This window comes from Dromiciops gliroides, chromosome 2, assembly GCF_019393635.1.
Source record: "Dromiciops gliroides isolate mDroGli1 chromosome 2, mDroGli1.pri, whole genome shotgun sequence".
NCBI lineage: Eukaryota > Metazoa > Chordata > Mammalia > Microbiotheria > Microbiotheriidae > Dromiciops > Dromiciops gliroides.
The window spans coordinates 486,922,238-486,938,822 of NC_057862.1; the positions used below are offsets into that span (position 1 = coordinate 486,922,238).

At 38.5% G+C, this 16,585-nt stretch overlaps 1 protein-coding gene across 1 annotated transcript in view; it reads left to right on the plus strand.

The window, feature by feature from the left end:
• Positions 1 to 16,585, plus strand: part of CDH13 (cadherin 13) — a 1,286,821-nt gene that overhangs the window by 409,842 nt on the left and 860,394 nt on the right. The window contains exon 3 of the mRNA XM_043985257.1: positions 14,235 to 14,443. Within this exon, the coding sequence (XP_043841192.1) occupies positions 14,235 to 14,443 (209 nt within the window). The remainder of the gene's footprint in view (positions 1 to 14,234; positions 14,444 to 16,585) is intronic.

Here is a 16,585-nt window from a genome sequence, read left to right on the forward strand (position 1 = left end):
TCAGTTAAGCCCAGCTTGACGCAAATGTGGGGATTCAAATCCCATATCAATCCCATGTTACCTCTGGCAAATATTATTTGTGTCCCCCATGTCTATCACACATAATAGACATTAAATAAATACTTGTTTACCAATTAACTTCTAGGTGGACTAAGTTACACCTTGAGACAGTCATAAACCGATTGTTTCTTATGTTTGTAGAATTTCCATGTTTCCAAGTTTCCAATACTGACAAAACTATAGATACTTCACATGTACTCACATAGAGGATTTGGGAACCTGAGACTAGTGACATGGAATTTATAATCTCAGATTAAAAAGAAATTCCAGAGGGTATCAAGTCTAACCTTTAGCTGAACAAAAATCCCCTCTATAACATCTGAGAACTAGCTAACTACTTTTGCTTGAAGACTTGTAGAGATGGGTTTTGCAGTGCCTTCTAAGGTAGTTCATTCAACTATTGGATTGTGCTAATTCTTAGGAAGTTTCTCCTTATATGAAGTTAAAACCTAACAAGTAGAGTCCAAAAGCCTTATCATAATATCCAAGGAGGGAACATTTAAGTAAAGGTTGTTAAAACAGATGATTTCAAGGGCAGCTAGGTGGCGCAGTGGATAGAGCACCAGCCCTGGAGTCAGGATTACCTGAGTTCAAATCCGGCCTCAGACACTTAACACTTACTAGCTATGTGACCCTGGGCAAGTCACTTAACCCCAATTGCCTCACTAAAAAAAAAAAAAAAACACAACAACAACAAAAACAGATGATTTCTATGCTATCCCTTAAATGAAATATTTTTTTTCTTTTTGAATTTCATTTGATTGTCAATATCTACAATATAGTGATGAAGTTTGAATGATTCCAATATAAAATCTAGCAAAAACATTGTGCAAATAGTCCAGTTTAATCCATTTTTAAGCAATTTGCCCTCTTTCCACTTTTGTTTTTACCCCTTTCAGTATCAAGGGCGTAACAGGCAGAATCTTTTTTCCATTTTCCATTTCAGTTGGGTAGTAATTCCTATTCCAGGAAACCTTTTTCAAATGACTTCATGGAGAGACCACAGGAAATTAGAGATCTCAGTCTCTTCTAAAATCATGGCAGAAATGTCTACAAGAAGAGCATCACACACTAAAGATACAATATGTTTAAAGATGACAGATTACATGAAGTATGAGAAGCAAACTTTGAAGGCAGTCAGTTTTATTTGTTGTTGTTGTTTGTCCTTCCTTCTCAAAGGAGACCACGACATCAAGTGATGTCATGACTTGAAGCGAATTAATTTTTTAAGTTTGGGAAGACTGTGCAAAGTCACCAACCTCATTCTTTCCTTCAGAGTCATCTGGGTCCAGTAGCAAGAGCTATTTCAGGACCACTGGAGATGGTCCCATATAGTTTAAGGCAGTTAGGTTTAAGTGACTTACCCAGGGTCATACAGCTAGTTAGTGTCTGAGATAAGATTTGAACTCAGATCCTCCCAACTTCAGGGCCAGTGCTCTATCCACTGCAGAACTTAGCAACCCCCAGTTTTATTTGTAAAATTGAGCAAAGGCCCAAGATAGTTCTCTGGTTCTAAATTAAAGTATAATGTTGGATCAAGCAAAACAATATAGATTCACAGAACTTCCCTATACCAGTTAGGGCATATTCATCTTCTGAAGTGTTGATTGGCTATAGAGTTAATGACTATAGATAATAGATAGCCTATTTGCAAGGCAAAAACACTTGCAAGTCTGCTCGTAAATGCCAAATATCATCAGGATGGTTAGATTTTAGTAAATTAAAAGCAATATCCAGGTTGAGAGGACATTTAGCAAATTGTGTATAAGAGCCTTTTTCCCATTCTTCATGGCTAGTCTTTATGTCCAGTAATGGCATGTAACCCACCCATAGCTGCTTACAGGAATAAAACAAACAAAAAAAACATCAACTGGGTTATATGCTAGTGTGTACGAGGAAAGCAATATCCAAATACCCAGTCAACATTCTTTATTTTGTTTTGTTTTTTCATGATGTAAACAGCAGGCTTGTTGTTACATGGTTGTTAGACATAGAACATAAGAGTCACCAAATAATTGAAAATGAATGTCACACAGAAGGTAATGAAGAGAGGCATGGTGAGCAGATTACAACATATAACAAATAAAGAACAATTAAGAATAGCAGGAATAAAGGATTTAAAAAGAAAAAATGTAAAATTGAATAAGACAATTGACTAATCACATGGCAAAGTAGGAAATAATATTAGGATAGTTTTAAATCCTCCACTCTTACCCTTGCAGTGTCACAACAAAGCAATGAAGGTACCTAGCATTTTGGGTGACACCCTCTGTGGGATGAGATTTTATGAGAGATGAACAGAAAAGAGCCACACAATATGCAAAGGCTTGGATGGATTTTGACCTGTATCATTAGCGGGTACATCCAAATTGATGCTTTCACAGATCTGTTTTGAATTAGTAGCCAACAGATATTCAGGATGTCCAAGGCAAAAATTCATAGAATCTTTGGCTTAGCACAGTGTCTGGCACATAAATGATGCTTAATGAATGCTCTTTGACTGACTGATTAAACTGTTCTAAGTCTAAGGAGACAGGGAAGGAGAAGAAAGAATATGAGAAGGGAGAAGAAGAAGGTAAGGAAAGAAAGGAGAAGGAGGTAGGAGGGGCAAAAAGAACCACTTTGCTCCCTGCACTGAACTGGCTGAGCTATCAATCAGTACCAGATCAGCAACTATAACAATTTAAACTGTTCCTGCATGTTGTTATGGTGATTGACAGCTCAGCCACCAGTGACAGTGTTAGAAAGATGGAGCAGACACATCTATTTGTACCCCTATCACTATTTCTCTGCCCCATTGCTAGAGACTTCCTGTACTTATCCTAGTATGAAGTCAGTCTCATTTGCAGTCAGAGCACCTGAAAATCAACAGCTTAAAGAATACTCTAAACTTCTTCTGGATTCTAACATCTATTGCCTTTAACTATTTAGAGACTGCATATCAGTTTAAAAAAAAAGCTGTGCTTCATTTTCACAAATATCACACTTGTGTGAGAGCATATATTTCAGACTGAATATAAGAAAAGCATCATAAACCTACTTTCTACAAATACCTGGAGATTTTACATTATTATGCCAATACCGTACACTAGTGATCCTGTGGGATGATATACCAGGTACAGAGGCAGCTACCCCCTTTGATGGAAGGCTATGATTCCTCCCAGAGCCACAGACTATTTTTCTACAGGGAACAAGAAAAAAATACCCTGAGAAATCTCTCACAGACTCTTCCTTTGCTCTTCGTTTTACTTCCTAAGGAAACAATGGAAGGCTATTCCAGGTGCCTGAAATAATAATCTATAGGACAATCAGACTCCTTCCAAAAATGTCCAGGAAGGGTTTGGCACGACTCCCACTCTTTGCTCCCACCTTTGCAGCCAGAAATCAACCACATGGCACAGTATTTGATCCAATAAAGATGTTTTCCTGGCAACGGGGGATGAATAGGCATGATTTACCCGGCTGATCATTTTCTTGCTTACATCAGAAAAAAAAAAATGGTACATGCATAAAGGAATTATTTCTGCTCCATGTAATGTAAGCTAGATCATTGTATTCTAATTTCCTGATAAGCTCTTGTCAACCAGACAGAACCAATTTGTAATCACAGCTGGTAGATGATCTCATCTGCCTGCAATTAGAGTGGAGGTGAATAACTAAGTGTCTCCACACTGACAGAGGCAGATGTAAGAACAGACATTCTGTGAAAAAGTTCACATGCATCAAATCTTCTTCTACTGGTTCGTGTCAGCTTGACCTCTGACAGTCCTCTTCCTGGGATGCACAGACAGGATCATTCTTCAAGGATAGACCTCCTCTAAGAAACCTGTTCAGCCATATCTTTGTCATAGTGGTCAGGTGACCACAGCAGCCAGCCTGTTTGGTTCAGAGAGCCTGGAAAGAGCCCATTATGGGAGGTGGGGAGGATCTAGCTTACCAGGACAGGCTTTGCACTCCTCTTCTCAAAAAGAAGCTAGCCTGCAGGCCGCTGGGACATGACCTTATCCTAATAATTTCTGTCCTCCAGCACAAAGCCAGGAGAGGATATTAGTGTCAAGAGTTCAGTATGGAACAAAAGCAGGAATGAGAGCTAGGAAGGCAACACTATGAAGAAGATGAGTGGTATATAAGACTTAGAGTCCAAAATAGGGAAGGAAGAGCAAGTGGAAAAATATCTGATTAGTAGAGTCCCATTTTCCCATGGAAAGAAGCTTCTTATTTAAAAAAAAAATCACAACTAATATGTTTAAATCATAACAATTACATATTATATATTTCTATGGAAAGAAGATTTTTATTTTAAAGATCATAACTATTATATGTTTAAATCATAACTATTATATATTTATTATATGTTTAAAAGGAAGAGCAAGTTGTACATAATAATTTGCAGCTTTATGTGCAATAATTTCAAAGAAAAATTATACTACATTATGTAAATTCTAGTTTTATTCCATAAATTAAATATTTTTTTAAAATCTGTGAAAATGGAATTTATCTATGTACCACTTCACCAGAGTTTTGTCTTCTCTTCTCTAGGTTTGAGACAGAAAAGTTTCCCTTTTCCCTCAATATGTATATGGTTCTGAAATTAAAGGAGATGGCTCAGGAAACTTTAGAATATATAGAGCAAGCAGTTATCTTTTCACCAATCCTAATTTTTTAAAAAAACTCACTTTATATATATGCATATATAAATATTACATATATGTAACAGTATACATAATAAACATATACATATATACATTGAGTACAAGCCAAAACGCAAGGAATTTTTGATTATTTTTAAAAGAAAACAAAGTAGAAATGGAAGAAATTGTTTGAAAGGCTCCTTTCCTTAAAGAAATGAATAGCTCCCCACCCCTCTAAAAAAAGACCTGACTTTTCCTGAAACATCAAAATCATTGATGCAAACTGCTTTTCATGCCTTAACTTATCTAAATATAGCCCATTGTGTTTCATATGAAAAAGATTTTGTTTTCTTTCCACTGACTGCCCCATCCATGTTAATGAAGTGTCAGGCTTAATCCTAAACTTATTTATAGAGAATTTTTTATCTACATATGACTTGCAATGTTAGGAACTTGTTTTGCATAATCAGTGTCTATTCCTGTAGATGATGGTAGCCATGTTTATTTTGGTTTCTTCTTGGCACCCTTAAGCGAAGGCACTATGGATCTGTAGTTTCTCTAATACCCCACATTCCCCAGTAGTATGTCATAAAAGAAAAGATGGCTCTTGTCTATGACTATGCCTAATGATATAGAAACTGATAATTTTATTCCATAATAATAAAGCTCCTTATTTAATGAATATTCCTCGAAGCCTCATTCATTTTTGTTTTTTGGATTCTTTTTTTTTTTTTGCAGGCAATGGGGGTTAAGTGACTTGCCCAGGGTCACAAAGCTAGTAAGTGTCAAGTGTCTGAGGCCAGATTTGAACTCAGGTACTCCTGAATCCAGGGCCAGTGCTTCAACCACTGCGCCATCTAGCTGCCCCTAGCCTCATTCATTTTTGTGTGGGGGAGGGGAAGTTGGAAGCACAGCCCCTTATTGCTACTGTCTGGATTCTTGTTCTTATTGTATATCCCATCAATGAGACCACTCAATCACTGAGTTAAAAATCTCAGTTTTCACACTTACTTTCCATGGTGAGCTTGGACAAGTCACTTAATGTTCCTAGATCTCAATTACCTTATTTGTAAAATGAGCTGATTGAAGGAAATGGCCTTTATAGGTCTCCCTGTATCTATGTCCTATGGCCCATTCCTAAAACTTCACAGCTTTCTTAAAAGTCACTGGGCCTACTTGTACAGACGCCAGTAGCCAAAGCCAGCTACAGCTCATATTGTATTCTGCAACACTCTGGCAACTGCAGAAGGCACTTTAATCGAGGCCAAGATTTTTCAGTCTAGAATGTTCTTTCTGCTCACTTAACATTCGTATCCGCAGGGCCTTGAAATTAGTAGGCATTTAATAAATGTTTGTTGAATTGAATTGTTGCTGTTGTCATTCCATGACACCTTTAAGCCATTGTACTAAATATAAAAAAAATTCAGCTATTTTGTATGTATATTTTGTTCCTCATTTTGAATAATGTTATTAATGCTATTTTAAAGGAAATTTTATTTTCCTTTGGATATATTGGCTCAAAGACATTTTCTGTATTCCTAAATATGATCTTATTATGACCCCCCGAGTGATATACCAAAATATTTTTCTGTGGGAAAAAAAATCTCCACTTTTAGAATGGAAATTAATGAGAAAAATAAGACATAATACACAGAAATGTGTTCTACAAGGAACAAATTGGTTTAGGATAGTAGTTGCAAATATTACTTTGTACTTTTAAAATGCCATGTTAATTATAATAACTACAAACTAGATAATCTTTATCATTCTCAAAAAGAAAAAAAAAACCTATAGTATTTTACCTATTCTTTTCTTTCACTGAGCCTTTTCCAGTTTTCCCTTTAAAACCTCAGTCCTACACAAGAGAGTTCTTGCTCTTCATAACCCTTATGACACTGTTCGTGTCTCCACTAAGCATCAAATCTAATGAATTTGTTCAATTAGATTCAACAAGCATGTATCACATGTCTACTGTACTAGGGGCTTGGCATATAAAGACCAAAAAAGGGATAGAGGGGTGCTGGGTGAGGTGGGGGAATGAACTCAGATTGTTTGCTCTTCTCCTGAGGGAGGGATGGCATGGTTCAGGATAGGATATGACAAATAAACTAAGAAGTAAATGTAAGATAATTGGAGAAGAGAGAACACAACAATTATTTTTATTACCTATTATCAACATATTAATTAACCAGGATGCTTTGGCCACAACCTGTTCTGATTAACATGAATGTCTCTTTTTCACTAAGAAATATGGGGAAAACTTTTTTATCTTTCTTCTTCTTCTTTCTTCTTCTTCTTCCTCTTCCTCCTCCTCTTCCTTCTTCTTTCTCTTCTTCCTCCTCCTCCTTCTTCTTCTTCCTTCCTCCTCTTGATCCTCCTCCTTTTCCTTCTTCTTTTTATTATTTAAGAAGCATCTCTGGCCAAAGCCCTGCTGATTTCTTTCAAGGGGAATTGATACTATATTGACCTATGTTCAAAGATTTAGGTACCCTCTGACTCCAGTGTCTAAAAAAAGTTCCTGGATGCCCCTGAGGCTCTCTTGCTTTAGCTTTATAGTCTCAACTATCCTTTAGCTGGTGGAAATATTCTTTACCCTGAAGCAGTCTAATAATGTCAATTTCCAAGCATTTTGATAGGACTCTTTTCCTGAATCTTTTTGTTCACAGTGTAAAAGAATGCATGTATCATAGAGTGGCTGATTCATACCTGCCTAAAGGAGAGTGTGTAGCCCAGAACATCTGGTTTACACAAACTTACCCATAAGACGAATACTCAGTTCACAGAGGGCCTGAATTATACCAGTGCACAGCAGAAGGTACAGCTGACATTTTGCAGATACATTTAAACACATCATATCTTCATGCATTTCTTGTAACCTGCCTTAATAAGCTGTTGTCTCAGTCATTTCTATGTTTTGTAATTCTGCCCCTCTTGAATTTCCATTAATGAGGAGCAAATTCAAAAAGAATTGAATCAAAGAGCCTAAGATCAAGGTCAGGAAGATTAAACTTTTCAAATTCATGTGCAAAACTTCCTGTTTCAATCCTAGTGTTCTCTCCCAAAAAAGGCTCCTATTATCATAATGTTTGGATTAAACCCAGAGGACATTGAGGGCAAAAACCCAGTGAAAACAAAATTGAAACACAGAGTGGGGTCTGCTGTTCCAGTTTGCCTGTGCCTTCCCATCTCCTGAGCATTTTCTTCCTCCCTTCTCTTGCTGAGGATCTGAGCAACTGCCTAGAAGGGCAGTGCTAAGTCATTGATTCCAATAAATTCCAATCTACAATTTATTGAGTCTTTTTAAAAACCATTTTAAATTCTTTGATAAAATACATAGCAGACAAAATTGTAGCTGTAGAGTTATGCAGCTCTCTTGTTGTTCCGTCAACTTCTTGTGATCTGGCTTATATTGCCACCACTCTACTAAAATTCCTTTCCATGCTAGGGCACCAATGATAACTGCCTGGGTGACCTTGGAAAAATAGCTTAATATCTCTTGGCCTCAACTTGCTCATTTCACTGATGAAGGAGTTGAGCTGTATTACCTCTTCTAGTTTTAAAACTATGTGATCATCTCTGTGCATAGCTCTGGCTTCTCTATTTTTTTTTTTAATTTTTGTGGGGTAAGGGGGTTAAGTGACTTGCCCAAGGTAACACAGCTAGTAAGTGTCAAGTGTCTGAAGCCGGATTTGAACTCAGGTCCTCCTGAATCCAGGGCCGGTGCTTTATCCACTGCACCACCTAGCTGCCCCTGGCTTCTCTATTAAACCCCAATCCTGACTTCTTTACCCATTGACCCCTCAAAGTCAATACAAAACAATATTGGCTTGTTGAACATACTCTTCCATCCAATCTCCCATATTGCCAACCCCAAGTCACTCTTTTTCTCCTGGATTTCTGTAATTATCTCATAACTGACTTGCTGTCTCCAGATTCTCCCCCTTTGTAATTCATCTTTCATCTACACTGCCAGATTCATCTTCTTGAAATGCAATTCTGATTATTCCCTTGATCAAAAATCTTAGAACTGACTGAAACAAAATGCAAAATCCTTAGCCTAGCATTCAAGGCTCTGGCTCTAATCTGCTATTTCAGACTTGCACTATTTTCTTCAATAGGCAGTAGCTTTAAGCAAACTCACTATTGATCCAAACATAAACTTCTTTTCCCCACCTTGATATGTTTGCTAGTGTTATTTGCTCCACCTGGAATTTATACAGTCTCTGAGGACATCTGATTTCAGTACATGAATTAACAAGATTTTCCTTGCCTCCTTCCTCCCCAAACAAAGGCTTTGGCATATGTTTATCAAGCATTCACTTGATGAACTTCCACAATAGAGAAACTTCCTACCACTTGACATAGCCAATTATATTTTTGAATAACTTTACTTGTTAGAAAGATTTTCCTTTTATTGCAACAGTCTACCTTGCTCTAATTTCCCCTCATTGTTACTCCTTCTGGTCTTTGGGCTTTGGGGCACTGGTACAATCCCTCTGTTGACAATCTGTCAGATATTTGAAAGCAGCAATATCGTTCCTCATAAGTCATCTCATTCCCTTCATTACACACCCTTCCATCCCCTCTGCTGCTCAATCTCCATTTTGTTAAAAATATTTCTGGTCAGGGGCAGCTAGGTGGCACAGTGGATAGAATACCATCCCTGGAGTCAGGAGGACCTGAGTTCAAACCTGGCCTCAGACACTTGACACTTACTAGCTGTGTGACCCTGGGCAAATCACTTAACCCCAATTGTCTCACACACACACACACACACACACACACACACACACACACACACCCCAAAACAAAACAACACAAAAACAAACAAACAAAAAATGTTACTGGTCCTTCAAGGTTCAGTTCAAATGTTACTTCTCTGAGCTCCTTGAAATCAGGGACTATCTTTAGGCTTTCTTTATATCTATAATGTCTGGCACATAGTAAGAACTTAATAAATATTTGTTGACTGATGGAATCTGGGATGCCTTCTCTTTATTTCCTCCAATTAAAAGTAAGCCTTCTCTCCTCTGAGCTGTACTTTCACTCTGTTCCTTTCTAATGGGACTCAGTACTTCTACCTTCACATTAGAGGCCTGTGTACTTACTTATCTTGTACTCTCTTCTTAGCTCCCTGAGGGCAGGGCTTGGGTTTTATCCATTTTCTTATCTCAAGAGAATCTAGTACAGAAGGGGCCTAGAATAGCTATCTGGAGAATATGATGAATTTTTGTTGAACTGATTGTGGGGGTGTTGAGAAAAACTGTGGCAAAGTAGATAGAGAATTGGCCTTAGAGTCAGGAAGATCTAGGTTTCAATCCTGCCTAAAACACTCCTGAGCTAAGTGACTCTGGATAAGTCACTTAACCTCTTAGTGATTCCTGCAGCTTTCTGAGATTATAGATTTCAGAGAAAGTGAGGATCTGCATTGGTAGAGGAAGTTTCCTCATGAAGTGGTTTCTGTACATAGATCACTTTAAGTCTATCTTAAAATAGGTGAGAAGGTGGGGGGGGGCACATTATGGAATAGAAGGCTAGTTCAATTGTTGATTCCAAAGAAATAGATTTTTTTTTTTAGTCATTGGGTATAAAATCCTCAATTTCATCTTTAGTGTGTTCTTTGCACCCTGTAGCCTTGAAATGTATGGGCTCAATCTCTATTTAAGAGTTGGAAAAATACTGACATTTTGGCAGCATCAATAAAGTTAATAATATTGGAAAGTGATCTAAGCATGATAGCATCAAAATGCTGCTGTTACAGAGAACATGAAACAAGATAGGAATCAGTGTGGGAGAAGGCCCCAATTCTCCTGGAGAAAAAGGTTGAAATCTCTCAGCAGTGTATAAGAACCCTTTAGATGTGTCAGATCCACATTTTAGATATTACTCAAGTAGGCTTTTGCTCAACTGTGAAGATTGATCCATTTTAAAAGATCTGAATTACAAACCTGATATATTTATTTAGGGAAGAGCTGCTTTAAGCAATGATTTCCACCCAACTCTTCTCTTCCACCACCCCCCCACACACACATACACACACCCAGGCCTAGATCACAGCTAGGCTGAATTCTTGGTTTTAGATTTCAGGGTTGCACAACAAATGTTGCTTGGGTGGAGGGAAGGAAGGAAAGGGGATCTGAGGATATCTGCTGCTGCTGAGCCATTGGGTACTTGTTGAGATAACGTAGACGACAAAAGGATGCCTTAAAGTTATATTATACCTTTAAATAATTAAAAAAAATAAACCACAAAATTTTTACATTGATGTCAGGGCAAGGGAAAAGACTTTTTAGAATTATTTCTATTTGTAATTTGCAGCCTTAGTGGGTAGTTTTCCCCACTGGATCTCTTTAAGAAGAATCTGGAAGATTACTTGGCCAACAATAATCTAGAAGGAGGTTTGTGTTCAGGTATTGTAATAAATGGCTCCTAAGGTCATATGGTCATAGATTGAGGGTTGGAAGGGACCATCACCCAGTCCAAACCCATATTGCAGATGTGAAGCCAGAGGGAAAGAGGTGGTAATTGATTTGAGCTACTAAGTGTCTGAGTATGGACTTGAATCTCAGTTTTCCTTATGACAAGTCCTGTGCTTTATCCACTATCCCACCCTATCCTTCATCTCTTCCAATTCTGAGAATTCTATTTATCATCACACCAGCCATGAGATAGAAGATGCAAAGAGTTGAGAGCAAGTTTTCCATTTCTACCATGATTGGCCTTTATGGAATGTCTGTTCCCAGTGCCATACCAAGCAAGGACCAGGGAGGCTGTTAATGTGAGGGCTAGCAACAGGAAGAGAGTATTAGGCAAAGGTTACAGAAACAAAAGGAGGTAACCCAATGCCAGAGAAGGGGTATAGAGTCATAGTGACACATTAGAGGTACTAAGTCATTGTTCCACTCTGGACTAGAAATTTTATCCATCTGAAACTATGTCCTCCTTTTTAAGTCTGAGTTTATCTTACTACTTCATAGGATTATGTGAAAGTCCTGTAAATGCTATTTAAGCCTGAAATAATAATAGCCAGACCAACAATAATAATACTACTACCATAGCACACTAATAATGCTAGTTGTGGGACTGACTTACTCTAAAACAGGCTCCTACTAGCTACCATTAAGCATATTTTCAGTGCTTTTTTTTTGGCCTAAAAGGGAAAAAAAAGTCTCTCAAGTGAAAGTCTGACTCTCTGAGAACTTTGCTTCCCATCAGAAGGAGCTCTCTAAAGCTCACTTGATATTTAGGTTGAGGAAAGTAAATTCCTTTCAGCTCCCATCAAGTCCTTGTCCAATAGCACCAGAGGCATGTAAAGTACCCAAAATTTCCACATGTGTAAGAAAACAGCTGCACTGGCTCTGGGAAACACTGCCCTACTTCCCTGGAGCTCCAAGCAGATGGGCCTGCTTTATACCTACAATATTAATAGCTCACATAAATTTTATATAATGCTTTACTTTAAGGTCGCAAATGTGCTTTCTTCACAATAAGTGTATAAAGTATATAAAATAATAAGCCCATTTTACAATCAAATCAACTGAAATTCAGGGAAAAGCAACTTCTTCCAGGTCACACAGCTGGAAAGTAGATAACTAAGCTGTGATTGCAACCTCTTCCTTAATTTAAATCCAGCAATTATAAATTTTATTCCATTTACAAACAAGGTGTTCCTGATGCAAATGAAATCACAGGTCTGGTCCAGTCCAATGTTTTGGCTAAGAAGAGGTAATTTAGCATTCTGAGCAAACTTAGCCCTCTAGAATCTGCCCTTCCTTAAGATGTTTAAGGCTAGATGCTCATTCTAGCCCTGTTCTTCACCTTGGAAAGTTTATATAATTCATTTCCCATAGGTATTCTCAGGTTCTGGGGGGTTCTGATTAATAGACACTAAGCCAAAGGAGTTATCAATAATGAATTTCAACTAATCACTAAGCCAAGATTTGATGTCTTCAATCCCTACTTCAAGGAAGTTGAAAGAAGGAAGGAAGGGAAAAAGGAAGGGAGAGAGAAAGGAAGGGAAGGAAAAATAAAAGAAAGGAAGGAAAGAAAGAGGGAGGGAGAAAGGAAAGAAGTGGGAAAGGAAGGGAGGGAGGGATAAAGAAAGGAAGGAAGAAAAGTAAAAAAGGAAGAGAGGGAAGGATGAAGGAAAGAAAGAAAAAAGGAAGGAAGGGAGAAAGGAATGAAGGGAAGCAGGCAGGAGAGAAAAAAGGGAGGGGAAGAAAAGGAGAGAAGTGAAGGAGGAAAAAAAAGATTTATCAGTGCCAACTATGTGCCAGTCACTATGCGAAATGCTTTACAAATATTGTCTCATATAATACAACAACTCTGGAGGATAGGTGCTATTATTATCACCATTTGGAGGAAATTAAGGGAGACAGAGGTAAAATGACTTGTCCAATGTTACACTGTGTGTCTGACTGAGGCCAAAATTGAACCTGGGTCTTCTTGACTCTGGGCCTAGGACTCTCTCTACTCTACTACCTAGCTGAGTAATCATCAGATTAAATTCATTATTACCTGAAAAAGAAAACCAAAGGAGGTTCAATACATACAAGTTTGGTGAAGAAAATATATCTATATCAATAGGGAAACAAATGAAGATAGGGGAATGAGGTTGAGAGGCTATAACACTGGGAAAATAATGGCGATAACAACAAAAAGGTTCCCAATGATGAAGGGAGGATGAAAAGGTGAAAAAGAGAGAAAATTGCTAGAGTTGAATGCATTTCTATTGGTACTAGCTTCAAACTGTCAGGGCCCTTGGTGAACACTACCAGGACTTTTGCCCTGAGAATGTCTTCCTCTCACTCTGACACTGATGTTTTCTTTGCTACTCTTGGGGATTCATCCCCCTCAGGGATAGAACCTTCACAAACAGCCTCCTGTTTAATCTAAGCAGTTTAACTTTGTCTGATGAATGGAAATTGATGGTCCTGATGAAAATAGTGCCGTTTCCTCTCCTTTAGTGTTCTGTTTCAGGAAATGCTACTGGGCATGTCTCCATTAATCTCAACTAAATGAGATAGAAGAAAGGAGAAAGTCTTGAACAATGTAAAGTCCTCAGGAGCTGGTTGATACATTGGAACAAAAATACATTGAGAATAGAACCAAGTCAATCCAAGGCCTAGTGTCCAAGTGACTAGACACACTGTGACTTACACATTTCTTTGGGTGCCATGAAAGAGTATTTGGGCACCTGAATGTAAATGGACATTTGAGTGGGGATGACTTGATGGCCTGGAAGGAAATTCATTCTATGTGTGGCTTCATTTTGGTTCATCAGGTTGTTTTAAAAAAAATAAAGAAATGCTTCAAAAGGCAGATCCCATGGCTACTTATGGCATGGGGAAATAGCCATCTTTATTTTGGCAAATGAATGATATAACTGTTAAGTAGAGCTTCTGGTATAAGTGGATTTGCAGGAAGACTTTCAATACAGTTGGGGTGTGGTGCTTCTTTGAGTATAGCCCTAAACATAAGGGCCCAAATATCCCAAAGTGGGCAGTTTTACTAACAAGTTTTCTCCTGTATATTTCCTTACAGTGACATTCAATGACTGTAAAGGGAATGACAAGCTGAGATTTGATGTCTCCAACTCCTACTTCAAGGTGAAACCAGATGGAGCTTTAGTTGCACTGAAAAACATATCAGAGGTTGGCCCGGCTTTATTCATCCATGGGCGGTCATCTAATGCAGAAGACATGGCAGAAGTTGTGATTGTTGGTGGCAAGGACATCCATGGCTCCTTAAAGGTAATAGGGGTTGGGGATGAAAGTACTCATGGCAACTTGCTGTGCGTTCTGTAACAGGAACCTCCCTTCTTTGAGCAGTGGAGTTTTTTTTTTTTTTAATGAATGAGTTTTTGCAGCTGGGAAAAGATACTGGGCTGCAGTGGTCATTTTTCATGTACTTTTCTTTCTACAGATGGTTCCTATTGAGAGGCAAACCTTGGGAGATGAATAAGACATATGTCCTGTCCCTCATATACTCACATGATTTCCATTCACTAAAAAATGTATGTTCTACCCACCTAGGTTTCTGAGTACATTCTACTTTAGCCAGATAACTTATGCTTACTTTGAAGTGTTGAATGGCATCTTCCCTTTGCCTCTGAGAGGAGAGGTGAGGGAAGCATCAGAGGTGGAATTTGAAGTCAGATATTCCTGATTCCAGGTAAAAAACTCAGCCATTCATTGTTGTACATAAATTTAACAGAGTACTTTCCTCACAATAAACCTATAATTATAGCAAAAACTGCCACCACCAAAATAATAGCTTGTATAGTGCCTACTGTGTACTAGACATTGAGCTTTACAAGTATCGCTTTTTATCCTTACAACAGCACTGCAAGGTTGGTTCTATCATCCCCACTTTACATTCCAGTTAAATTAGGCAAACAACTTAAGTGACTTATCTAAGGTCAAACATTTAATAAGTATCTGACAATGGAGTAGAGCTCAGGTCTTCCTTAATCCAGGCTTAACACTCTGTCCACTATACCATGTATCTGCCTAAGGAAGAAGGAAATGCAAATATTTATTTTATAGATGTTATCCTTACAAAATGCAAGAAAGAGAATTTTGATTCTAAATTCAGTGGAATTATTCACACTTTTCAGATTTGAGTCAAAATAACCCTAACCATAAGGGGAGTCATGAGATAGAAATGTGCAACAGCAATGAGGGGAAAATGTCCCTAGGGAGTACAATACACAGCATCAGGGATGCCGGAAGGAGCCTCCTTTTGCCTAGGCAAAGGCACAGAAGCATCTAGTGCTTCTAACAGCCTGGAATGGAGACTGGTACCTGGGGAGTTCAAAGGACTCAAGATAATTCAGTGGAAAGACAAGGTGGTCAAAATCCGATGCCCTCCTAGGCTGCATGAAGACATATGAGGCCCAGAATGAGGGCTATGATATGAAAACCCCTCCACACTCTGCTCTCGTTGCACCATTTCAGGAATGTTGTGTTCAGTGCTGGCAGCCAGTTGAAAAATTACATTAAGGAGCTATGGTGGATTCAGAAGAAGGTAATCAGAATGGTATGGGAAACAAGTATTTATTAAATGCCAACTGCATGTCAGTCCCTGTGCTAAGTAAGCACTTTGCAGATAGCTCAATTTTAACCTCCCAGTCACCCTGGAATGTAAGTGCTAGTATCTTTTTTTTGGGGGGGGGCAGTGGGGGTTAAGTGACTTGCCCAGGGTCACACAGCTAATAAGTGTCAAGTGTCTGAAGCTGGATTTGAACTCAGATCCTCCTGAATAATCCAGGGCTATGCTTTATCCACTGTGCCACCTAGCTGCCCCCAGTAAGTGCTAGTATCATTCCTATATTACTGTTGTGGAAACTGGGGTAGAGGTTAAATGACTTGCCTAGGGTCACACAACTAAGTGTCTGAGATCACCTTTGAACTAAGGTCTCCCTGGATCTGGGCCCAATGATCTCTCCATAGCACCATTTAGCTTCCTCTGAAAGTTGCAGAGGGATAGATTTCAGCACAATGTGAGGAAAACAAATGAATGAACAATTTTATAGTATTAAGGTTATCTAGAAGTGGAATTAGGTTTCTTCAGGGGCCCAATTATGATGGATTTTCAAGGGGAAAATGCATAACCTTATTGGGGATGTTATAAAAGCAAAATGCTTGGTCAGGTACAAAGTGGAGTGTGAACCTCTGGGGTCTTTTCTAGCTGAGATTCTAGGTTTTGGAGCTATAAGTAGCAAAACTGGTGCCAAGGGCAATCAATAAGAAATGGTTGTTCAAATCAATTTTTGAAGAAGACACATTTGGTTGGAGTAGAAAGTCCAGGACAATAAAGATACTACCCTGGGTTACTGGCTCAATGTGCAGGGAACCTTGTGTACTCTAGGAATACTGCTAAGGAGGGGCAGC